At 30.9% G+C, this 26,918-nt stretch overlaps 1 protein-coding gene across 2 annotated transcripts; it reads right to left on the minus strand.

Annotated features, from left to right (window-relative positions):
- Positions 1-635: 635 nt before the first annotated feature.
- Positions 636-26,816, minus strand: LOC134724869 (ras association domain-containing protein 2-like). Of its 2 annotated transcripts, XM_063588177.1 has the most exons (11): positions 26,357-26,816; positions 23,549-23,643; positions 22,094-22,386; positions 10,823-10,907; positions 8,670-8,834; positions 7,570-7,767; positions 4,390-4,491; positions 3,795-3,846; positions 2,313-2,515; positions 1,535-1,632; positions 636-1,117 (listed from the first exon to the last, which is right to left on the minus strand). In XM_063588177.1, the coding sequence occupies exons 1-11, from the start codon at positions 26,397-26,399 to the stop codon at positions 1,057-1,059; spliced, it is 1,395 nt and encodes a 464-aa protein (XP_063444247.1). In that variant the 5' UTR covers positions 26,400-26,816; the 3' UTR covers positions 636-1,056. The 2 variants fall into 2 exon arrangements, with proteins under 2 accessions (XP_063444247.1, XP_063444248.1); XM_063588178.1 differs by lacking the exons at positions 22,094-22,386; positions 23,549-23,643; positions 26,357-26,816 and adding an exon at positions 20,566-20,762 and having other exon boundaries at positions 638-1,117.
- Between the last annotated feature and the right edge of the window lie 102 nt (positions 26,817-26,918).

Raw genomic sequence — 26,918 nt, forward strand, 5'->3', positions numbered from 1 at the left:
ATATATAATTAAAAGCAAGGTTTCATTATATATATTTAAATGCAAGTGATACAGACTAGAGTTTTTACCATTAAAGCTATAAAACCCACTTAGTATTTATTATAAACATGGAATTCATGGATACAGAATATTATTTTGTTTTTACAAAATGTGATATGTAGGAATACAAAAAATACGGAGGAGCACATTGTTACAAAAAAAAAGTTATTTTTACCTGAGACCAGTGTTTAAAGCATTTCTTAAGATCAGGTATATATAACAAAACAAATAAATTCATTGAATATTCATAAAAATACAATTTACAATAATAAGCGTACATGTATTGTTCTTATTTATACGAATATACTGAATACAATATTGTTTTAGTTAAAATAATCATATAATTAAGTCGTTTAGGAAAGTCATTAGGAGTGGGCATTTTTAATGAGAGTGAACTTTAAGTTACAGTTTATCAAAAATTACATATATCAATGCAATCATATCAACAACAAAATATTGTTTTAAATTATTTGTATATGGGAATAATGGAAGAAATTTTCTGTTAAATTATTTGTATATGGGAGTGATGGAAGAAATATTCTGTTAAATTATTTGTATTTGGGAGTAATGGAAGAAATATTCTGTTAAATTATTTGTATATATAGGTGATGGAAGAAATATTCTGTTAAATTATTTGTATATAGAAATAATGGAAGAAATACACATTGTATATTGATTGTATATTTAAACAGTTGATCTTATGATGTATATACATATTAATAAGCTTTTACATGTCGATGTAACCATTATTTGACACCCCAGCACTGGATTATAGGAAGATTGTGCACTTGCAAGGTAACAGCAGTTCAACAGAATTCCTAATACTGGTGAAATATTGGATACATCCAGTTTCAAATCATTATGAGCATGTCAAATGTTGATTTAAGTTAACATCATGTTCAGAACAACTATTCAATAATACCATGGCACTAAAGCTTATTCTATTTTCTTTTCTGGTAGCACAACTTGTTACTGCATATAAGTTCTATGCCTTACTGTTATTTAAAATATTTTACTTCACGTTTTCTCAGATAGCTTTTTCATTTCTTCTTTGAGTCTCCTCTTTGCTAATTCAAATCTACAATAAAGATAAATTTGATCATGTAGATTATACAGGTGAAAAACAACAATGTATAGATAGGGCTGTAACCTTATGCTTAGAACTTATAATGGGATTCAATTTTCAAATAAAAATTCCAAGGTTCTGTTTATGTAAACAGAAGCATAAAATTATCTTTGCTTGCAAAAGAATAATAGAATACCATCTACAAATGAAATTAATTGTTAATTTTATACATTTTGTTACCATACCAAATATTTTATTTCCAGAAACTAAATGGCCAATGCGATACAAGCTTGAGTGGGACATTCAGAAACATTCTTCATTTACTTGTTTTTAAGTTGCTGTTTCATGGAAGTATACTGCCATTCTTAATTTGTGATTGATATTAGTTCTAATGTTTTTTTATATTATTTTACATTATATGAAAATTACCTTGATTTCAACTGATGGACATCATCATCTTCATCTTGTTTAAACTTTGATAAAATGCCTCTTAGCACTGGTTCAGGTAAAGCTATTAATGTTTCTATCTGTAAAGGAAAATATGGGCACAATGTATTGTAGCTTTGTGGTTCAAGAATCAACAGAATTTAATAATAACATTTACAAATATAGAGGATAAAAACACCTCAACTGTATCATAAAAACAGTTTTAATATTTTGGTGATTACAGAAAATTGCTCTTAACTATCACAATTTTTTATAACAATAACTAACTATTCATATGTTTCTTTTTTAAGCAGAAACTAATCTTTAAAACCATCAAATTTCAAACTTTGACTTCAAACATACAGCCATCCCTTACAAATGTATTGTTCATTTTACATTTTTGCCAGTAAGTTCTCAGTAAGACAACCAAATCCATTAGCTCAATGAAAAAACAGACAGTAATTTGTAGATTGTGTAGTCTATTTACTAAGATCTGTTCAAATTTTCAATTGCTTGAAATCTGCATACTGACATTAATTACTGTGGATTCATTTATTTTTGTTGGTACCAATTTTTTATAGATTAAAGAAAACTTGTATGTTCTTGGACATTCCATTCATGTTTTTTCAATAGTCTCCATAAAAGCCTATATAAAATTTATCCTTCTTTGATCATTTAATTTTGCAGTTCACCTGTACCCATGATATCAACAAAAATCTACAGTATTTTTAAAGTCTGAAGTAAAAATATTATCTTAAAGTTAAACAATCAGCTTAATTACCTCATCTGGTAATTTTACAAAATCTTCCTGCCCTTTTGATACTTCTTCCTCTGCCGGTGACACTTCAAATATAGGTGTGTCAAGTAATGACTGTTTCCTCTCCACACGATCACGTAATAATAACTTGGCACCCGATACCTCGTCCGGCCCTAATTTAATTCTTTCTAACAATGGACAGTCTTTATCCCTGAGTATTCTCTCACCTAAAATTTGATAATAAATATGTATAAAGGATTTTCAAAAAAGTTAATTAACCAAATATTTTTTTCTAAAATAGTTGTGGAGTTACTTTTCTGCATGGACCACAACTGTTTCCTTATGAATGTCATTGAAATAAAAGTCATTTACAAAAACTTTAAAACATACAATATACACAATTCTTTAAAAATACCTATTGTACTGTCATGTACAGTGTGTTTCTCTTGGGATCTTTTTCCAACGTAGTCGGTATAGTTTCGGTTTGTGCCCTTTGAACTTAAGGACGCTTAACTTTGGCAACAGAATACGCATGCTTGGAAATCCTTTCTGTGATTGGACAAAATGCTGTCATGGTGGGTGATTTGGTTGTGTTTGAAACACGTCTTGTTAATTACATCGTGATGGAAAGCAAATGAAAAACTATAAATATTTGAACTAGATCTTACAAAGATTTATAATTTTATTAAAATATTTGTTTCTCCAATAGCTCTTTACATCCATGACAGCTGTTTATTTCGGGACAATTATATAATTTTTAGTGTAAACTTTGTTGTACAAACGTACATGACTTTTAGAATGCATCTATAGTTGTTAGATTTTTGTGGGGTTTTGGTGAATGTAAACAGAAAGATACAAGGATCGAGAATACTGAACACAAACAGAGAAAACGTTATTTAAATGGTAATATAGGGTTATTGCATGAATATTGGGGAATATTGTCCCGAGTAGAATTTTATATTGCACAAGCTTGCGAGTGCAATATATGTTCTACGAGGGACATTATTCCCCAATATTCATGCAATAACCCTTTTATTGTATAGCAATATAATATTTGAAAGTAAAAATTGGTTTAAACTAAGATTTGACCGTTGATGACGTCACGAATTTGAAGATTTATTGCACTAGTGCAATATTAGAATTTATTGCACGCTAACTTTTGGTTACGTTCTGTGGGAAATATTATATTGCTATACAATAAAATCACTTATTTGAATATAATCGGAATATTCACAAAACAATTTGTAACTACGTCGGATATCTTTTTTAAAGATAGTTTTTGTTTAAGCCCAGTTTTGTCTTTGATATACATATTGTGACACATGAAAGTGGAGTTGTGATGTGATCAATTTAAGGCTGACACAGCTTTCTGTTGGAAAATATGCTAATGAAACTTTTGATGCGAATTTTGTTTGTAATGGTGACTGATGTTTATTAAGACCAGTGAAATATGTTTTATAAACCCATATAAAAAAGTTAATAGAACAAAAGTAAAGAAACACTTACTATTTTCTTCATCTACTATATACAAAGCATATTCATTTGGTGAATTTTCAACCTGAAAAAAAGATTAATGTTCTGTAAATAATATGTTCTTTACGTCGTTACTACAATCCCCTTCCCTTTCATGAATGTGACATACCAAATTAAGACTATTTACCGGATTACTTATCACATAAGCAACAGGACGGGTGCCACATGTGGAGCAGGATCTGCTTACCCTTCCTGAGCACCTGAGATTACCCCTAGTTTTTGGTGGGGTTCATGTTGTTTATTCTTTAGTTTTCTAGGTTGTGTCATGTGTACTATTGCTTGTTTGTCTTTTTCATTTTTAGCCATGGTGTTGTCAGTTTATTTTTGATTTATGAGTTTGACTGTCCCTCTGGTATCTTTCGTCCCTCTTTTATATCAGTCCCGAAAAATTTTGAGAGTTGTTTTTAGCTTGGAACTTTTAAAAAGGCTTGTAAAGTTTCTATGGGTCTGACAGAGATTCAAAAGTTTATTTATTATAATAAATCATATTTACTTTTTAAGAATTTACATTTTCAAGGAAAAAAATTGTCAGAGGAATACCTGTATCGTAATTCATTTCTATACATACCTTAAATTTATCCAGCAGTGCTTTGATAACTTCAGGTGTAGTTGCTGTACTGTCAACAGTCACACTTGTACTACTGCCCAGACTAGGGGTAAACACACAAGTCTAAAAATAGAACAATTCTAAATATAGAACAAGTCTTACAGTAGTCTGTTGGTAATAATTTTTAGCTACACATTTTTTGTTTGGAATTGAACTCGATAAGAATGATGTGGCTTGTAATAGGGCTCCTACTTTGAACAATTTCATATTATTTAATATGTCTGAAGATTGATGCAATTTTCTTACAAAGATTACACACTTTAAAAATGCTGATAGGCAAATTTACATACTCTACATGAATAAATGGAACACCAAATTTTTTTCTCTCAGTAATTTAAAACAACAGAAGTCATCTTATTTAAGATAAAAATAGAAGAAAATATTAGAATTGAAAATATTAAAGACAGTTAGATGTAAACTTAAAACATCTGAGGTTATTAAACATGTCATGAAAACAGCACATTACAGTAAGGAAAAACACACTTGTCAATCATTTCAATAATTATAACAGCAAACAGAATTAAAAGATGAATTGATTAACAGTAATCCCTGCAGCCTCGAACATGATCTTATACAGTCTTTCTACTCTTCTAATTGTTTGTTGTTGTCTTACAAGCCATGTATAGATATGACAGTTTCTTTAAACTTATTCTAAGGTTAATGTAAAATGAATCATTTTTTTTTATTTGGGAAATGTTTGCCAATCTACTTTTGGATGTAGCATTTTCTTTAAACTTATTCTATAGTTAATGTAAAATGTCTCTTACTAGGGCCCCTTTTTTGACAGGTGATCAATTTGATATATGACAGTATCATACATGTCATTGTTGAAGGCCGTATGGTGACCTTTAGTTGTTAATTTCAGTGTCATTTTGGTCTTTTGTGGATAGTTGTCTCATTGGCAATCATACCACATCTTCTTTTTTAAATGTATGTGATATCTTCTTTATATAATTGCTAATAAACCTTATTTGTCTACAAAATGTTGAACTCAATCTCAAAGAAAAACAAAACAAAACAAAACATTTAATAAACAAATTTCTCAAACGCAAAACTCTCAACAAACATTTTATTTCTACCTGCTTTATATCAGCTTCCTATAAGCAAAATCAGCATTATGCATACGTGTGTATGTGTGCAGCTCTAGCTATAACATTGGTTGAGATCCTCCCACTAATGCATAATTGTGTATGTGTGTATATGTGTGTAGCTCTAGCTATAACATTGGTTGAGATCATCCCACTAATACAGCCACTCTTTTCACATAAACTGAGATATGTCTCGCCTTTTTGTAATTTTGATTATGCAAATGTTGAAATCAAAATATCAATACTTTAACATCTTACACAAATTTCAGAATCAATGAACCATGACTGAGTTACATGGCTAAACAATCTCCATGTAAATGAGATGTGCCAATGCTTATACAACTGCATATCAAATACCATCATGACTATTGACTTATAATAAGTCATTCCCAAATCTAAATACAAACATTAACTAGTAAAGTATAGAAAAGTTTCAAAGTCAATAAGAAGGGGTGGGGCTATATAATCTTCATGGAAACAATACTTGTAAATGCCAATAAATGTGCATACCAAATATCGTTGACTTAACATTAGCAGTTCATCTTAAACTGATCTAATCACAAACTAAATCATGTAAACTAAGATAAGTTTCAAGTCATTAGACTTATAATGACTGAGGGTGAGTCCAAATATTCTCCATGGAAATGAGATGTGCCAATCAATGCTTATACAATATCATATGTACTTGTATGTAATGTCATGAAAGCTCTTTATAGGGCCCTATAATTGGAAATAAAATATTCTTATTCTTCTTATTCTTATACAACTGAATACCAATTAACATTGGCTTACCACTAATGGTTCCCCTTCAATTGACCTAATCACAAACTAATACATGATAACTCAGAAAAATTTTCAAAGTCAATAGACCATGACTAAAGGGGCAGAGCAAAATGATCTCCATGGAAATGAGATATGAAGATGCTTACACGACTACATACCAAATATCATTGACCTACCACTTGTAGTTCCCTATAAACTAACCTAATCACAAACTAATACATGTAAAATAAGCAAAATGTTCAAAGTCAATAGACCATAATTAAGGGGACAAAGCTAAAAATGAGATATGTCGATGCTTACACAACTACATACCAAATATCATTGACCTACCACTTGTGGTTTCCCATAAACTGACCTAATCACAAATTAATACATGTAAAATAAGCAAAGGTTTTGAAGTCAATAGACCCCGACTAAGGGGACAGGGCCAAATAATCTCCATGGAAATGAGATGTGCCAATGCTTATACAACTGCATATCTAATGTGATTGACCTACCGCTTGTGGTTCACCATAAACTAGACCTAATCACCAACTAATACTTTGTTGACGCCACCGAAATTAATATGAAAGCTAAAAACTCATTTGCTGACAATATTCAGAGGTTCAAAACAAATCTTAAACATTGTTAAGACCAGCATTTTACAAATCATTCTTTCAAAAAAAACTTGGTTTTTTTTAACCAACCAAGCAAGATTTTTTCACACAAGAAATGGGCACAAAGAGTCATCAGCTGGACAAATGTGTTTTGTATTGACTTACTTTGAACAAAGAAGAAATATGTGGCCCCTTGCCTAATAAAATTTGTCATGGACTTCAAATATTCCGTACTTAGGTGAGGTTTTGGAGTAAGTGTCAAATGTTCGGACTCCTTGGTGTTTTTCCATAGGAATCTAGGTAAAATATTTTGCCCCATAACACCTATTTATTTTTTAACATAAGACTAATTATAGATCATGAAAGGTCATTTGACAAAATTTACGCAGATTCTTGATTTTTTTTATTTTGACTTGACACCCAAATAAGACCAATGCAAATAGTCAGCCTTTTCCCGCCATTTTTTATCAATCAAATATAATGTATCTCTAAAAGGAGCTCCATGACCTATCAATATTTTTAGCTTATTTTGATCCTAAAATAATACTATTCCAACTTAAAGTATAAATTTTGAATTCTTGATTTATCTAATTTTACCTTAGATCACCTAAGTACATCCTTAAATGGCTTTAAATAGTTTAAATATCTGTTTTACAGTCAGATTTTTTACTTACTTCATAACTGTATATATGACCATTTATTGATGCTCGTTTCCATTTTTCTGGTCTTTTATCACCTCTGTATGCTACTGTATTGAACTTTTTGACTGGTCTCCGTCGCAAGGTAACTCCCTCTATTTCTGTGGGGGACTGTACCATACTGTCATCAATTGTAATTTTACGCAAAGGTGAACTAGTAGACTCTCTGATTGCCTGATAACAGAATAAAATTTTATCCTTAAAATGCATGTTCTATTGTATCATTCAATGAATGTTACACTTTTTGGTGCACAAAGACTTTTATTTGTGTAAATCAAACAGTTTCCTCTATCTTCTTGTTGCTTTGTCTGAAGTTTTCTAAGAGTTGTTTTTGTACTGTTGATTGGTCTGTTTTCGTTTTTTTTGCAATGATGTTGTGAGGTTATTTTCGAATTATGAGTGTGAATGTCCTTTTGGTATCTTTTACCTCTCCATTATATCAATACATCATTGATGTATGCTGTATAAATGCATTAATATCATTTAAATTTGTAAAGTTTTCATATTTTTGTGGGTGTCAATTTTCCTTGATTGAAGAAATACAATCTTTTCATGTATACTTTTATATTTTGTGTTTTGGACATGTCTGCATACAAGGCATTAGGAAATTTGTAATTTCTTGAACACTTAAAGATATGGTTCATGTTTCATCATAAAATCAACGATAATTGGTATCCAATGAAAAATAATAATACTTAGTACAGTGAAACCTGAATTAACCGAATCCTGTATAAACCGAAATCTGTCTAAACCAAACATATTCGTAAGCACCGTCATATGTAATATCAAATTATTGGCGTTGTGAACCTGATAAAACCGAACATCGGCCAAAACCGAACAAAATCTTCAGTCCCGAAAAGGTTCAGTTTAAACAGGTTTCACTGTATAGTGAATTATCATGCCATATTAATTTGTTACCACCCTCCTTATTACAACTTCTATATTGCACTTTTACATCTCATAGTATAGTGTATTTTGTTTAAATCCATTATCACCTATGCCACTAAGCAGCTAGAGCCTAGATAATACAATTACTCTCTGCTATCCCTGTAATTATTGTCAATTATGACACAAACCTTCATATCGGAGGGAATTTTAACTTCAGATCCTGGCATGAAGCTGTGTCTATGATTGACAGTTGGGCGCTCTGGGGGTACATCATCACAATGCTGGAATCTGATTGGTTTCTTAACTCCCCATAGAATGGTCACGGGACCTCTTATGACTAGGTTATTGTTGTCCTGAAATTACAAATATATTACTGTATATAATATCACATACAGAAGAACATTTCTAATAAATATTTTAATGCTGCAATATTGTGTTTTGTCAATTTGAAAATATGAATAAAACGTACAGTGATTACATAATTTATCAAAAGGAATTTTTATAAATATGACTATTCAAAAGAAGTTTTTGAAAATCTACACAAAATTAGTATCAAATTTGACTAAATTTATTCTGATATTGAGCCTAAATATATATGCTTGATTTGGAGAGTAGACTGGATGTAATCCTGTCTTATGTTGCTATACATTATACTATTCAAAGACCATATAAAACATACAAACAGTTCTATTGAGAACTATATAATTAATGAAACTGATTAATATGATATTTTTTACTCCTTAAATATGATCTCAGGAAAGTCAATTCCCTAATTGGGTTCAGTTATTGGAAACCAAGTAGTATTCTTAAAACAACTAAGACTAGTATAAGTAACCACTCATTTATGTGGTAAGAACAAAAAGATTATAGCATCTTTGGTTCTGGCTTGAACATTCTTACAAGTACATGTAAACTACAAAATTAAATCATTTTTAACAAATATTTTATTAAAAGCAGTTTACTGGGATCTCTCTTTTCTTTCTACAGTTTTAAAAGGATATACATGTAATTTGATTAGAAGTTTCTAGCATCAGTTAACCTTATTCCTGCAGAATTTAGTATTTCAAATGAAACCTAAACAGATATGTTAACTATTGTGGATAGCAATGTTGTCAGAATTCTGCCCCATACTAGAAATTTGTTTTGTATTTTAAGGTATGGAAAGGGAACCTACTAAGAAGCATACAAAGTACATTTAAACAAACATGAAAGATAAAAGGACACAATATGAAAGGGACACCTCAGTTAAACACTATTGATTTTCATATATTTATATAGTTTCAATGCAAATAACAACTCAGATATTTCAAACATATATTTATATTTTACTTATTCAGAATAGAGATAATTATATGATATGAACAGATATAATTTTTCATTGGTAATACTTTTAACAAGAAAATATACTACATAACTAACATGTGTTAACTAAAAACACCTTGTCAGAATTTCTGTCACATATTTAAATTAGGATCAATAAATAACAAAAAAATATCAATCATAATTAATATGCAATGTTTAATAAGTAACAAAAAAATAATAAGCATTTCTTATATTATTCAATAAATACTTGACACGGTTTCTGACAAAATATGTAAATCAATCATGTTTTTTTTTTAAACTTACAGTAAAAGCTGACACTGATTGTAATTTTTTTAATTACAGTAAAAGTTGACACTGATTGTATTTTTTTTTATTTACAGTAAAAGCTGATATAGATTGCCTTTTTGCTAACTGACAGTAAAAGCTGACACAGATTGTCTTTTTGTTGACTTACAGTAATAACTGACACTGACTGTCTTTTTGTTGACTTATAGTAAAAACTGACACTGATTGTCTTTTTGTTAACCTACAGTAAACGCTAACACAGATTGTCTTTTGTTGACCTACAGTAAAAGCTTACAGAGATTGTCTTTTGTTGACTTACAGTAAAAGCTGACACATATTGTCTTTTGTTGACTTACAGTAAAAGCTGACACTGATTGTCTTTTTGTTGACTTACAGTAAAAGATTACACTGATTGTCTTTTTGTTGGCTATCAGTAAAAGTTGATACTGATTGTCTTTTTGTGGACTTACAGTTAAAGCTGAGATTGTCTTTTTGTTAAAATACAGTAAAAGTTGACACAGATTGTCTTTTTTTTTACTTACAGTAAAAGCTAACTGATTGTCATTTGTAAACTTATGGTTGAAGCTGATTCAAATTGTCTTTTTGTAAACTTAAAGTAGAATCTGACACAGATTGTATTCTTGTTGACTTACAGTAGAACTTGACATATATGGAATTTTGGTAAAATTACAGTAGAAGCTGTCATCGACCCATTGTCATTTTGTAAACTTACAGTAGAAGCTGACACAGATTGTCTTTTCTTTCCTTTTTCTTGGTAGTATTCATTGTATGTTTTTATCTTGTTCAAAACTTCCTGTCTGAAAAAGAGAAGATAGTATTATGATATATGATTTAAAAGAAGACAATTTTCCTTCTAGATTCAATCAGAACAATGAGTAACTCTTTTCATTATCAGATAACTTTGTTGTCACATAATTATATCACATGTAATTTAAGTCAAATACAAATGTATTGACATTGTGTCCACCAAACAGGTACATTGAGATCGGAAACCTCTTTGAGCATGAAAGCATCATGTATCTTCTGCAAATTTGCAATCAAAAACTCCTCATCTATCAGAAATTCTTGTTGATAGGGATGGAAGTAGGTTGTGGACTCTTACTCTGATGTTTAAAACCATAAGGGAATAACTTTGATGTAAATATTGGTGATATCATAAAATTTATGCTGGAACTCATTTTCTTATTTTTCATTATGACCCAAAATAATTGAGTAGAATTTGATAATTCAATTCTAATATAATATATATATATGCTAATATACATGGTTCTTATCGTAAGTTTTAAAATGTGGACCAAATTACAGATACACCTATAACAGTGATAAGGAAGTATATAAGTATTCATATTCATAAACATGAAATTTAAACTCTATACTTGAAAATAGGAGGTGCAATATAATCTTAAACATCCAAGGCTAGATTTAAAATTTACAATACTTTTTTCAATGAATACAAAGCCTTTAAGACAAAATTTATGTCAGTCTAACTGGAAATTCAATATTGATTGTGTGGTTAAATTGTCATCCAAATTTCTGAAAGATTTGACACAGAAAAATCAATATCCTTGTCTGATCCAAATTCAGTAACAGAAATAACAGCTAGACAAATTATAATGTAGATTTGTAGAGTACAAAGCTGTCAGGTTTAAAAACCTTTACATGATTACAAAAACAATTTATAATACCATAGCGAAAAACAAACTGATTTTACAGAAGAGAAAATAAGTCTTTTCTGTACCAACAGGAGAAGATCCATGATCAATATAAAGGGAAGATGTGGAGTTAATATCCAGAAACAGCAACTCACCAATATAAAAAAGCAGAAATGTCTTTATAATGCCAAGCTCTAAAATTCCCCCTAGTCCAAGTAGGATGCATGTGGAGATTGCCAAAGAAATGCTATCAACTACGAAAAAAAACTCCAAAGATGTGCCAGTAATAAAAGATTTCTATTGATTATAAATTTAATACAAGCAGTGGCGGATCCAAAACTTTTTGTAAGGGCTGACTGACCTAAGAGGGGGGGGGGGGGTTCTCCAGTCACACTTCAGTGAATATAATCAACCAAATCCCCCCCCCCCCCCCCTTTTGATCCACCCATGACAAGTTCTTTGTGAATACAATCCTTCATTCTCTTTTTTTTTATTACTTGTAACTCCTATTTCTTGTTAAATAGATTTCTGGGTAATCTAATTGTTATATCTTTTAGACTTTTACAATAGACTATCTTTATAACATCTACCCTAAAACGATTCAACCTTTTATATTCATTTTACCCTTCCATTTCAATACACAAAGTTAGTCTAAGTATTTAACAATCCATGGAAAGTAAACATGACGTTGTTCATGAAAGTTACGATAACATTCACATGTAATTAAATGAAGAGATGCTTAAAAGATGACAGTTCATGACTTGCCAAAGGCGATAAGCCATGACTTGTTATATTTGAAGATTCTATCCTAATTTACTTATAATTTCTAGTACCTACATTTTGTATAGTTAAAAATAATGCTGAAGGCAGTTGTAATTCTTTAGTCAAAATCTCAATTTAGGTTAAACAGACATGACATGCAGAGAATCTTCAATTTGTAACTAATATCTTTTCATGTAGACATTTACATATGAATAAAAAGACAGGTGCGACAATCGTCAATGATGCAATAGCCATTTAACAGAAATTAACCACAAAAAGTCAACAGTTTATCCTCATTGATAAACAAGTGTCCATAGTGTTTGTCTAACTCCTGGTGTACAAGCCTTAAGTCTGAATTAAGTGTACGTTCAATTTCATTATATTTTCCTTTGCTGTTTATTTACATTTTTCAACAAAGTTTCAAGTGTTACCAAATTGAAGTGGCATTCAATTTATTTTTGCTCTGTTTGCATATATGTACGAGGAAAGCAATCTTAGAAAATTGGGATAGGTCCTTCCCGAAAAAGCAAATTCATAAGCCATGTTTTTAACTTATGGGCAGCAATTCCACCTTAATTGCCCTTATTTTATATACTGGTATTTTTTCCACATAAATGTCAGCTTATCCCTATAGCTACATGTAGTGTAAATTGCATTCCAGACCAGGTAATAACCAGGTACAAACCACTCCATCATCAATGATAAACAATTGTTGTTTTTGTGTAATCCATCATCTAAACAGCTGACCACAAAGATAATGTGGTAGATTAACACCTATCATTACTAATACCCTTCAGCATAAAATACTAGTGAGCAGTATAGCACCTGCCTTGTAAGAGACATTGGAGGAAAGATAAAAAGAATTTTGAAAAGGAAATGACCATGATCAAATGCATTTTTGTTTACAAAAACAGCAAATTTATAAGATCATTTAGTGTTTACTAGAAGTGTTTAGAATCAGGTAAACTATGTAAGATCTATATATATTAGGCAGGAAACCCCTAATTTTGGCAGGTGGTAAAAAAAATACCATTTGATTTTTTTTTAATTTGCAAAATAAGTTATTTCTTTTGGAATGAAATATGGCACCCCCAACACCAGCCTTTCCTTAAGAAAAAAGAAATTTTAAAAGTTTTTATGCAATAACTTTGTTTTAGAGGAATTGTATCTGATACACGCCCACTGTAACACCCCTTAAGGTGGTAGACCTAGTTAAGGGAAATAACTCTTAAAATCATCAGTACGTTTGTGTCAGCCATTTTCATAAATACGTTCTAAGCTTCTAGGATACATAGATTATTTTCAATCTGTTTCAGGTAAATGCTTAAAATACATAAATAAAATTTGACTATTACAAACGCATCACTGAATTAAAGAGTTATCTCCCTGGACCAAGGTCTACCCCCTTAAAATTGCACCTGACCTCAGTATTTAACGCTCTTGTTCAGCATGTAACAATGTTCAGACCCTCCCTTAGCCAAACCAAATTAGCTGATGTCACTTGCAAAAAAAATTATAAAATAAATATAGAATAGTCAATTCTTTTCCTAGTGAAACACTTATCTTGTTTGTATCAAAATAACTTAAAAGTTAATGATGTATACAAGGTCCATATAATAATTGTTAAAACGCCTAACCACACACTTAATTATGTAAACAAACAAGAGTAAACATGACATTGCATGATGGGTTGGTTTGCTTTTCATTAACCTTCAACGATAATGATGTGTTTTCTTACTTACTTTTCTACATCTAAAATGGATTCATCTGGTATATCAATCCTATCCATCATTACTATTGTCACAACACACAAAACACAATATTTCTTTTCTGAATATGAAACACACTACAAGGTGAAATTATACACATTTCTCATTCTTACGATCCAGGAAGAATATGATATTGCTTAATTCATTTCCAAACTGAAACTCCACCTAGGAAACGAAACATTCCTGTGACGATTAAACCATAGGTATTTCACACAAAAATTTGCATTATACCGGTAAATGCTTTTATAATTATTTCCTCGATTGTCTTTAATGGCCTTTTAATACCGCAGGTCTACAGTTCATGATCTCATTCATTTGATTATGCATATAGATTATGAAAATTTAGCCTTCGTCAAACAGGTGAATTGCATGTTCAAAGGATGTTTTTTTATCTTTCCGTGTATATAGACCACCACAGGTCTTATCAATGACCTAATCAATTTCCAATAATAGAACAAGAACTTGTCAAAAATATCTGTGATGTGTATTGCACAGGTCATAAGCTGTAATACTGATCCAACAGATTGGGAACTAATCACAAAAGCAAGGAACTGATTGAAGAATAGCTGCACAGCATATTGGATATTATTATAATTATTGATTGATTCTATCTTTTATGCAAGAAGTGCTGTTTGCTTGAAATGCAACAAGTTTTATAGCATTGTCAGTATTTTATAAAAAGTTAAATGAAAAAAAAAAATTCTAAATTTAATTTTAAAGCGATATCTTTTTTATGATTCTTGTAAAAATCTAAAATCAATAAATCAAATGCATTTCTTTACACAAAACAGGAAGTAATAGACCATAAAAATTATTGTTGCAATCTGCAGAAGCAATCTGCAATATAAAGTGAGACAAAAAAATAAAAATAATTTAAAATCTTTGCTAAGCCCCAAGGAGTATAATGTTAAAATTTCATAATCACCCATCAGCAAGAACAAACATCATCAAAAAAAAAACTCATCATGAAAAAAATTTCTACGAACGAGCTAAGAACACACCCTTGAACTTATTATTACTTCAATACATGTATTTAAACCATATTCTATAACTTGTCTATTACAATTATTACAGTTTAATTTCTATAAGTCAGAATTAAATGCCATCATAGCATTTAAAATGTTTCTTTTCAAAGGATATGAACCAATAAACCAATATCAAACTTCAAATATTTGAAGATATACAAATAACTCAGTTTATTTTTAAATATTTAGCTTTGATTTCCTATTGGACACAGCAGGTATGCCCTAGAAATAGGTGTTTTTATCAACATTGATGTTATGTACACGAGGTTACTGAATAAACACTTACAAGAGAGGATTATGAGATAATGAATTAACCAAATATTTGCCGATATTTTTGACGAGTAGAAGGTAATCAAAACAGCTCTCCAGCATTTTTGATTAACAGATGCTTGTATTATATAAAAAATGTAATATTATTTCATTTTTAAGTGGAAAGTTAATGGTATACCCCTGAGTTATTGCAAAATGCAATGGAAGTAATTAGTATTTGATGTTTTAACCTTAGATTTATGGAAATAGTGTGAGAGATGCCTGTTCCTTTAAAGAAAATGACTTTTCATATGCTGGCTTCACAAGATATAGCATACCTTACCAGAATAAATGGGGAATGTGTTAATGGGACACAAATCATGGACAATGAGTCAATGATGATGTCCCAGCTTTCATATAATGTTATAAAGGAATATAACTCAAGAACTATAAAAGTGATGCTAACCTAATTTGTTCATGATTTGAGATTTGTACAAACAAGCATTGTAATAACTTTGCATAACATTTAGTTGAGACAAACTTAATTTAGAGAGTAATTATTCAACATGTTTTTCAATTTGTAAAGGGCCATAACTCTAGAAACGTAAAAGTGATGCCACCAAGATTCGCACTTGGTCTGTATTTTGTGGTAATAAGCATTGTGTATAAGTTTCATTACATTTGGTTGAGGCAAACTTAAGTTAGAGAAAGGAAAGCAATTTTAGGATGTACGTAAATACAAACAGACAAGGGTAAAATTTAATGCCCCCCTCTGCTACAGTTGGAGCAAAAAAATATTTCAATAAAATTAATTTTCCATATGAACATTTAATATGTTTTTTTGGCTTGCAATTATAAAAGCTGCATGTATATAATCCCGGCGAGGGAAGAACCAAAAATTTGCGAAAGCAAATTTACAGATCTAACATTGTTGGGTTGATGTTTAGACGAGTTGTATATATATATATATATATATATGCAGCTTATATAATTATATAACTATTTATAAATATATAACTTGTCTAAACATCAACCTTGAGGCTGACAATGCTAGACAATGACAATGAATGTTAGATCTGTAAATTTGATTTTGCAAATTTTTTTCCAGGATTTGAACCCATTGCTACTGAGATATTGTGACACTAAATCGCCTGCACAGTAACTGGTGCGCTAGACCACACAACCACTTGGGTTTCATAAAATGAAGCTTTCGGTGGCCGGGTGTTACCTTTCAACTTCAGTTTTAATCTAGCGTTGTACTACAGTACATGATATATAAGGCATGAAGATGTTATTTTTAAAGATCAGCTAAATTATCTAAAGTAAAGAATCCTTCAAATTAATGTAAGATACAGTCACAGAAATAATTATATTTATAAGTACGTCTGAACCAGTGAAAATATATATATATATACAAGTCTAATATGAAAACTAAGTTCAAACCTATGATTGCTTTGGATAAAAAATGCAATTTTTATACTTGTGCATGTTAAACAAATTTTGTTGTAGAAGGATCTAATTTTTATACATGTGCATGTTAAACAAATTTTGTTGTAGAAGGGTTTAAATACAGCACAAACAAAAAGAACAAAAAAGTTAAAAGTAAATTTTAACAAAACATGAGGTGCATACAAATTTGTGTACACCAAATCCGGATGTCGACAATAAATGTCTCTTCAGTGATGTATATATACATGTATATACGGTATACCAGTATGCAAAATAATCAAATTATATTGGTTGTATTTGTAAGTTAATGTTGTTGTTTCATTTTGCATTTAGATTGATATAAGAAAATAAAACATTGTGATAATTTCCCTGTCCATAGAATTAAGACTTTCATACATGAATCTCACTTTACTATTTATTGTTTATCAAGGAAGTATTGGTCTAAAGATAGCTCACTCTTCTGCTTTCATAGCTCTGCCGATAGTAAAAAAATATCCTAGTTTCATCATAAAACAATGTAGTCAATTTTTTGTTACGCCTTAATATTTTAAAACAATAAACTCATTATAGAAACGAGGATTAAAATTTTGTATGCAAGATGCCTGTTTGGTCTAGGCCTAAAATAAAATATTGTTTGTTTCCCCCAATCCCGACCGACCCTGCAAAAACAGTCCTACTCACAAAATTTTATTGTCAAAACTAAGTCAAATATTATTTTATTCATTTCCAATTTGCAGGCTTGCTGGATCTACCGAGATTGTTCTAGCCTTTAGGAAAAAATAAAATTATTTCCCTACCTACCTACCCATACCTGGCTTGGCCTGGTTGGGATTGGGGGAAAAAACAATATATTAGTTTAGGCCCTATAATAGACTCATCAGTGACATAAGAATCAAAAAGTCAAACATGCCAAATAAAGTTTTAAGTTGAAAAGCATTTCAGAAAATAAAACTCTGAAAGGTGTTGGTGAATACAGGTTGACTTCTAATCCTGGGATAAATTCTGTAGTATTTTGAATATTTCAAAAATTTTGAAACAAGCTTATTTATAATTATGACAATGTCTCATGGTCTTTGCAATATCCTGCTGGCACCACTAGTAGAAGAAATTTCAATCATTAAAAAACAAGAATGTGTCCTCAGTACAAGGATGCTCCATCCGCACTATTATTTTATATGTTTAATGGACCATTAAAATGGGGGAAAATCTCTAATTTGGCTTTACAATTATCATATCATAGGGAAAATGTATACTAAGTTTCAAGTTGATTGAACTTCAACTTCATCAAAAACTACCTCGACCAAAAACTTTAACCTGAAGCAGGACGAACGGACCGATGCACAGACCAGAAAACATAAGGCCCATAAATGGTGCATAAAAATGCTACAATCCCCGGAAGCAAGTATATAAATGTTTAAAGTAAGAACTGTGCTAACGGATGATTGAGTGAAAATAAAAATCATGTCCTGTTACCCAACAAACATTCAAGGTACTCGATATGTTCTTCACTGTCACTCATATAATAATTTGTTTACAGTGAACATAAAAAAAACTGGTTCCATTTAAACCAAGATTAATATTGTATTATTTTCTCCCTGATTCAATTTCTGCCATATAAAATACATTGTACATGTATAATAAATATAAATATGTTTCTTTTATTCTTAAAATATCTGACTGTACAAAACTATTGGGTTTTTCCAGAGTTTCAATTGAAAACACAGAATAATCTCTCCGAGATATTTTTCAGGTTGAAAGTTTTAAAATTAAAAAAAAAAGTCTCTGAACTTGTCATAAATATTAGGACACTATATTAATTTGGGTAAGACCATTGGGATATAATTTCAATCATAACATACTTGCATTGGTGAACTAAAATATATAATCATGATCCAGATGATTAATTATCAGATTTCAAGCTTAATATTTTATTAGCTCAACTAGATGCATTTACATAATCCATGTAATCAGAGGCAAGCAGGACCAAATAATTAAATATGCAAGAAATTGCAACCATCTTTATTTCATCACTTTCAAGATATTGTTTTCTTCAAAAACTTGATAAATTGTAATATCCCTTGTTTTTTTATAAAAAGCAATTAACTGGTCTGATCTTAACATTGGTATTTTTAATACTGAATTGAATAACAAATGGCTTTACATCATCTAAATAGGTCCAATGCATGTATATATTTGTTTAATCATATTTGTAAGTGCATCAAGACTAACTTAAATCATGTGCTACTTAGATACCGGGACAAGCAGATGAAAAACAGTAAAAGTTGTACTAGAAAATTAAGCATGTCTGATACTCTTTTGGTTAAATGTACATGTGACAAATCTGTTTATCAAAGATCTAAAGTACATATCAGGGCTGCTTTTAAAGTCTCATGCATTTAGCGTGGTTACTCACTCAATTTGGTCAATCAAACAGAAATAGGAAAAAACAAATTTTATACAAGTGGGAGGTTAAGCTAGCTAAAAACCAGGCATACCGTAATCCATAATATTCTTCAGAAAAACTCTGAACTATGTTGGTTATTGTCCATGCATCCAAAATGTGCGAGACTCACGCATGTTCATGCTTTTTTTGTGACATTTTCCTTTGATGTATTATTTTTTCTTTTTGATGTTTTCAATTTCGGTCAAATCTCACGCATTTGCTTCATGAAAAGATGGCAGAACGAACTGACATTATGGTCCATATATCAATATATCTGACAACTGTAGAATTTTTGATCCCTTGATGGTCATCTGGAGTCAATTAACATACCCCATTACTCTTAAACATAGGTCTTTTTCTGGAATTCTAGGTAAAAGTATAGTATCGCATCATGCACATTGGTCAAATGATTTCATGTTTAGGAGGGTAGTTACATACATGTATATACATTGGTATGCTGACAAAATTCTAGAAGAATTTGGCGTGATCATACATTGTACACAATCCACCAGCTACATGTACTGGTGGAATACAAGCAAAGCCCCTGATACACTGACCCAATATTTATACATGCAATTTGTACACATGTTGTACATTGTACATTAATTAGTACATGAAGAGTTGGGACCTGATGAATGATAATCAAATTCATCCTCTTGGTAAAATCTGGACTAAAACATTATAGTATTTTCATAAATAGTATTCAATGGTAACATTACCTTCTAAAAAATAAAAATACTAAATATAGGCTAAAGCAGTTGCCTGAAGATTTCATAATTTTCGCTATAATTATGAAATTTTCAGGCAAATAAATTATTTCCCAAATTTTTCCGCTATAATTATGAAATCTTCAGGTTACTGTGGCTGAAGGCTGTGACATGGATGCTAAATGTATAACCTTTGAATAGTTTAAAGGAGTAGTTTTCATCAAATTACACAGGATAGAGAAAAATGACAGAATATCGTTAGTTAAATTTCTCAGTAAGATTTCAGACTTTTTTTTAGCAAAAAAAACAAATTAGAGTTTTATTTTTTTAACTCAACTGCCATCATTTTCCTTTTATAGTCAAAGTTTGGGCTCTTTCCAAAATTATAATACAACGCACCTTTCCATCGGTCTTTTGCTCATTATTTTCTTTTGTTGGCGAGATGAATCAGGAACAAAGATGAACCAAAGAAGGAAATAAAATAAATTGCTCAAAGAGTCATAAAAACCCTGCCAAAACGACGTGAATTGTGACCAAGTATCCGTCTTCGTTGTTTCCTGTTTTGCCATTACCGGTGCATACACAAATAAGTGTGAAACGGGAGATAACTCTAACTGCACATAAATTATGTCGGAACAAAAATAACGTGTCTTCAACGACGTCCGCGTCAAAACTGACGGACGCAAAATGGGGGACAGTCAGGGTCACTTTCTATCTATCTTCATATTTCCGCACTCAGTCACAACTTTGACTATTACGTGCCGTTGCATGCGTGCATGCTTTTTTACAATTAAAAAGAAATAAATTTGCAGTAATATTTCGTTACATTGCAATGGTGCTTAGAAAAAATAAATAAAGTAAAAATATAACAGTGATTTAATTTTTTTTGTGGATTGTTATCCTATGTATATTTCTTGTTAAAACTATGTACATGTTATGCATTTTTTAGAATATTTGTGAAAGAGCAGATATAGAAATCTGCTCTTTGAAGCCGTCGACTGTTGTACAAAGGATTGCTGATGTAGGAAGTAGGTTCCATTGTACTATTGTATGTGGATAAAATGAAAACTTGTATGCATCGTTTTTTAAAGAGAAAAGACATTGAGAAAAATATACTTAATATATTTAAAGTAATATGAATTATCAATCAAAAAGAAAGTGAAATAATCTTGTTCCTACCAGGGATGTCTTACAAATCCTTGTTCTAGTCCTATAATCTATGAACTCGGGGGCACTGATTATTTTCTATTTCTGATTTTGCTATTTTCATGATTTTTCTTTTTTATTATCAATGTGCCAAAAATTAAAAATTAAAATATTAACATGAAAATGTTAAATAGTGAATATATATCCTGTATAATGCGAAGGCATATTATAGGACTAATCCTAGCAATTTTCATTACCATTGTGTTGCTTTATCTTCTTCAACGGTTAGGGTTTCATTTGTATATCTATCGCTTTGTTTTTGTATTTGTATGGGGTACATGGGGGGGGGGGGGGGAGAGGGAAAGGGGGAACTTCTTGTTTAACTGAAGTTTCAAACATTTCTAAATGATTTATATGATACAATTTGTATAAAGGATGTGTTGATAAACCCTTATCCTAGTTTAGATTTGAGAGCTCTGTACAAACATGTTTATTCACCACACATGTTTTATGTGCCTGGCCCAAGTTCAGTATTGTGTGTTGGTTGCTTTGTCATTCTGCTGAATGTCGTATCGGACCTATAGTTGTTTACCTATCCCGGCTCGCCCAACGGCCTCTGATGGATGCCCAAGTTGTCCTATTGGCAATCATACCACTTAGTTTTTACATATACATGCATAATAATAGTTGGTATGCAAGTCTCTGGTCCCATGCACTACGTTTTTTCAAAACTTAAAACAAAAATAGATAATGTGAACATCTAGTCAACAAAAATACTCACTCTTTCGATGAAATAGTTTTAATTTTCATTGGAGGCTGAGATTTTGGCCTGTTTATTTTGTTCACATGAGTTCTTTTAGCAACTGGAGTAATGCTTATATCGTTTTTGCTATTTCCAAATTCATAAACCATAACTGGTGAACCTCCATCGTGTCCGTTATAAATACTCCCAGTTATATTGTCTAATTGATCACTTTTTCTGAAGTTTGCCGGTGATGCGTATCCATATCCCATCATCTGAGGTCCAAATAATGCTGCATAGCACGGCTTGTGACAGTACGGCTTTCTGTCATGCTGGAAGTAAAGAAAAAAAACAAATATTATAATAGATATAAAGAAAATGATAAACTTGAAGCAATACAATACTTGTATCCATTGGATTTCTCGAAAAAATGTATGTGTTATATATATATAGATCCTTTAGAGAAAAGGGTGGACTCACTGAAAATTTGGAATCAACTTTTATAGTATTTAACCTTGATTGAATGGTACACCAATGTTTCTATAATATATGTACATATATTAAGTCTTTTTTTATACAATATTATACATAGCTTCGTATTTGTGTGTGTCTCTATGAGACGTGTCGAGTACAGTACAAAATTATTAACCAGGAATCACCTGACGAAAGAAACGTAAAGCCAGTATAAATGGAATCTTTGAGTAGCATCCACCCATGTTATTCTCCAAGAAACGACTAGTGTGTTCACTTCTGTGTTATCACAAGACGTCTGTACGGAGCAATCTTATTCTAAAACAGATTGCATCATGTGCATAGCGGTATTGATTGTTTAAATGAGTGTGATGTTCTTCACTAAGTTTGAAGCAATACTTATTCAGTGTTTTCCAATATTCTATCTATAGCACTGTCAAGTAATCAGATGACTCAGTGGGTACTTGTAATGTTGTTATTTCTTAAAATCAATAAGTATAATTCAATAATTGATGTAGATGATTCCCGTGTGATGCCACATATATAGCATTTTCTGTACAGACACAAATCAGAGAAAACAAATTAAAAGCACACTCAATTTATAATTCGTAGCGTACATCATATATGTATATGGAGGTAAAAGTGTATAAAGATATAAGAATCTATTGTTTTACATTGTGTCATTATGGTGACTTTCATAGTTCACTATGCGGTATAGGTTTTGCTCATTGTTGAATGTCGCACAGGAACCTATAGTAATCAAAATTATATGTAATTTGGTTTCTGGTGAAACCTGTTGTTTCATTGGTAATGGTACCAAATCTTCTTATGGATAAGATTTGGTACAAGGTCAAATAGTCAACAACACGACCAAAGAGCAGAAAACAGCAGAAGGCCAGCAGTGGGTCTTCAATACAGCGAGAATCTTCTTCAAGGAAAAAAAAACCCGCATACTCTATGGCATGGTTAAACAAATGCCGTATGTACATTTAATATACTATACTTAAAGTTTTTGTTCATTACCTCAGCATGTTGACCAGCGGACAGTATTTTACCACATTCTTCACATCGTAAACAGTTCGGATGCCAGTTCTTTCCTAAAGAGGTTTTTCTTTCAGCTGTAAAAATAGTTTATCTAAGTAAAAATATCAAAGGAGATGTGGTATGAGTGTCAATAAGACAACTCTCCATCCAAGTCACAATTTGTAAAAGTAAACCATTATAGGTCAAAGTACGGTCTTCAACACCGAGCTTGGTTCACACAGAACAGCAAGCTATAAAGGGTCCTAAAGAATAACTTGTGTTTATAAACCATTATATATATAGCCTATAAAATCACTTTGAAGAAACCGTTTGAATAAAAATGAATGTAAAGTTCTATAAGACTTCATGTATTTACAAGACTAGCACTTATACAACAGTTCAAGTTTGAGTCGTCTTTTCGGGCTGATAAACATGAACTAATCATCGTGTCGTTTATAAACTTAATTTAAAGAAAGTAAACGAGTCTTACTGAAATAATTATACATAAGAAAACTCATAAGCACTCATACTGATTCATGGTTTGTCATTCATGACTATTATTGACGCATCAATGTCCTCAGCAACCGGTTCCAGAGAATATAACGGTAACAAACTAAACTAGATATAGGAAGATGTGGTGTGAGTGCCAATGAGACAACTCTCCATCCAAACAACAATTCAAAAATTAAACCATTATAGGTTAAAGTACGGCCTTCAACACGGAGCCTTGGCTCACATATGTAATTAAACAGATAAAGATTGTTCCAATGTTTGCCGATCAATCGACCGACCTAATCAAAATGTTTTCTCTCATGACAGATCTCTATGCAACAGAAACTCCTCAAATTTCAAAATATGTCAATTCGGTATTTATATAGATTAAAAATTGTACAAATGGAATGAATATGCACTTAAATATGAACAGCGTTGTTATATTTGTTATTATCAATATTTAATTTTATCTCTATTGAAGATTTTGAGTTTCATAACGAAAATAATGAAGGCCCCCGGCAAAACAAGCAGAGGATTTCATAAGTCTGAGATTTCCGTCTCAATTTCGTAAAGGGAATTTTTATGAGAACTGTAATTTAACTGTATATGAGATAACACACAGAGGGTAAATTAATTTACATTTTCATTAAAATCACCGTGTAAAAGATAGAAGGTGTTACATAAATCAAATTTAAATACAATTTAGTAGATTTGATATTATCTGTTTGCTTAGGGCAAACTGTCATATCAAACTCAAACAACTTTATAATCTGAAATTTCAACCTAAACTGCATCAGGTAAAAGTATTTGAACTTAATAAACAGGTGACTTGTAAAGGAGTCATTTTCATTTCACAGATGACAGTTTGTATATGTGTATATGTATCCTTGCAGAAAATGGACAAAGTAAGATGTCAACACAAACAACATGAAGACAAATGACATATTTAAAAAACAAAGCCATGTCCAGTCTGGTGTATCAATTAAGACCACTACAGGTCGAGACATGAAAGGCATTAAACTGACAAGAATACGCTAATTTATATTTTATTGCTAAATAGTGAATATGTTTTAGGAAAATAGACCACAAATGATTCTGCATGTCTTTGCTAAATATTTGTTTGATGAAAGAGAGATCTGATAAATATATATAAAGATCTAGAACGACAGTTTCTGCCAAACGAAAATCGTTAATCGTACATTGCAGGAGAGGCAGACAAGTCAAATGCAAAGCTATATATTCTAATATTTCTAGTGACCATCTGTAATTAAATATTGTAACTACTTATTTGTTTGTAAATATGGAGAAAATATGTTTAACCTTATATGACTGAATGATAGTATTTTACATCCAATAGCACATTCTTTTCACACGATTGATATACCTCAATTTTACAAATTACCAACAAAAATACCAACAAAACCAGTAAAAATACATTCATCTTTTGAGAATCGAGCATTGTGATTACAAAAAAAGTGTAATAACTTGTACACAATAATGATGATTTAGAGGGAAATTTAGAAATGAAGAAAATTGACAAAATATATCCTGCCTTTTTTATGTGAAAATGTGAAATAGGTTTAAGACCTATCCCAATGTATATGATATTTTTTTACTTCCCATACTCGCATCCGTTCTCACATTTATGATACATGTATAGTTGACCTTAAAAGTACACGAAATTATACTATCATCATTTATTCAATAACAAATGAAATTTTACGAGACCATATGATCGTTTCCATATCATTTACTCGGCTCATTTTAACATTCAAGGATCTTGTTTATAGTGTATACACCCATATTTCTTTCAATTATGTTTAAAACCGTATATGTCATTCTAAATGTGTCTTTTTAAGAAAGAACAACAAAATTAAAGTGAATAAGCAGACCAAGGACAGTAAAAGGGTTAAACAAATGATAGTTTTTCAGAAATATCTTGCGTGTTCTTTTCTTATAAAAGCCCATGATATAAAACGACAAGGTTTTATAGCGAAGATTCCTGTTTTAAGTTCTGATATAAACATTGTTAAATACTACTCCATTGATACAAACTAATGTTTAAATCCGCAAATGGAATAAAATTTAAACCAAATAAATTATTAAATTGGACTTGTAAATGAACGCGGAACAAGTAGAACTCAAACTTCGCACCCTACCAGAAGTTCGTATTTTACTCTGGATTTAATTGCATGCCAAAAATATCAAAATAATTATTTTTATTTCACCGACACGATCCATGATTTTAACCACCCGTATAAAAGTCACACCTAAGTAAACATGACCCAAATTTAATCAAAATCTACTTTTACTTACCGAAATATACTGGTTTACCACACTTTTGACAAGTATTGTTCATTCTAGTGTCATTGCCTTCTTAATTCCTCACTATTGTGACGATTTGATGCAGTAATCCATCAAAACATTTGTCAAATACAACATAATATTGATCTACCGGTGTCCCTTTGATACTGCAATACACTAGAGTTAGAGTTCGATCCAATGTGAATGGTGTTTATATTTCTGTCGGGTCAACAATTGTATTTATAAATCTCTAGGCCGGTATGTCCTTTATCACAATTCCTATTTGGTGATTATCCATTTTGCAACTCCTATTGTATTTGATAAAAGTAGTGAAGTGGGGTTTAAATTTGCTTAAAAATATTTTCATTCAAGTGTAAAATATACCCAAGATCAAGGTGAATATGACTTAAAGGTATATGAAATAACTACGAAACGTCTCTCATCCTTGTAAAATATGTTTTCTTTGTGACTTTTAAATTGTTATTGTATGATACACCACATAAAACGTGTACCTGTTTTGTCCTATTATTTAATACATTTTGATATAGTTATCTGTTAATGAATTAAGATTAGC

Source organism: Mytilus trossulus, chromosome 7 (assembly GCF_036588685.1).
Source record: "Mytilus trossulus isolate FHL-02 chromosome 7, PNRI_Mtr1.1.1.hap1, whole genome shotgun sequence".
In the NCBI taxonomy this organism is placed as follows: domain Eukaryota; kingdom Metazoa; phylum Mollusca; class Bivalvia; order Mytilida; family Mytilidae; genus Mytilus; species Mytilus trossulus.

Bases quoted from the DNA above. Each gene is read 5' to 3' on its own strand.
- LOC134724869 (XM_063588177.1), bottom strand. From the start codon at position 26,399: ATGAACAATACTTGTCAAAAGTGTGGTAAACCAGTATATTTCG. The intron at 10,908-22,093 runs GTGAGTATTTTT...TCTCTTTTTCAG, and splicing joins AAAACTATTTCATCGAAAGA to ACAGGAAGTTTTGAACAAGA. The intron at 1,118-1,534 runs GTAATTTTCATA...TCTTTATTGTAG, and splicing joins GTCCATCAGTTGAAATCAAG to ATTTGAATTAGCAAAGAGGA.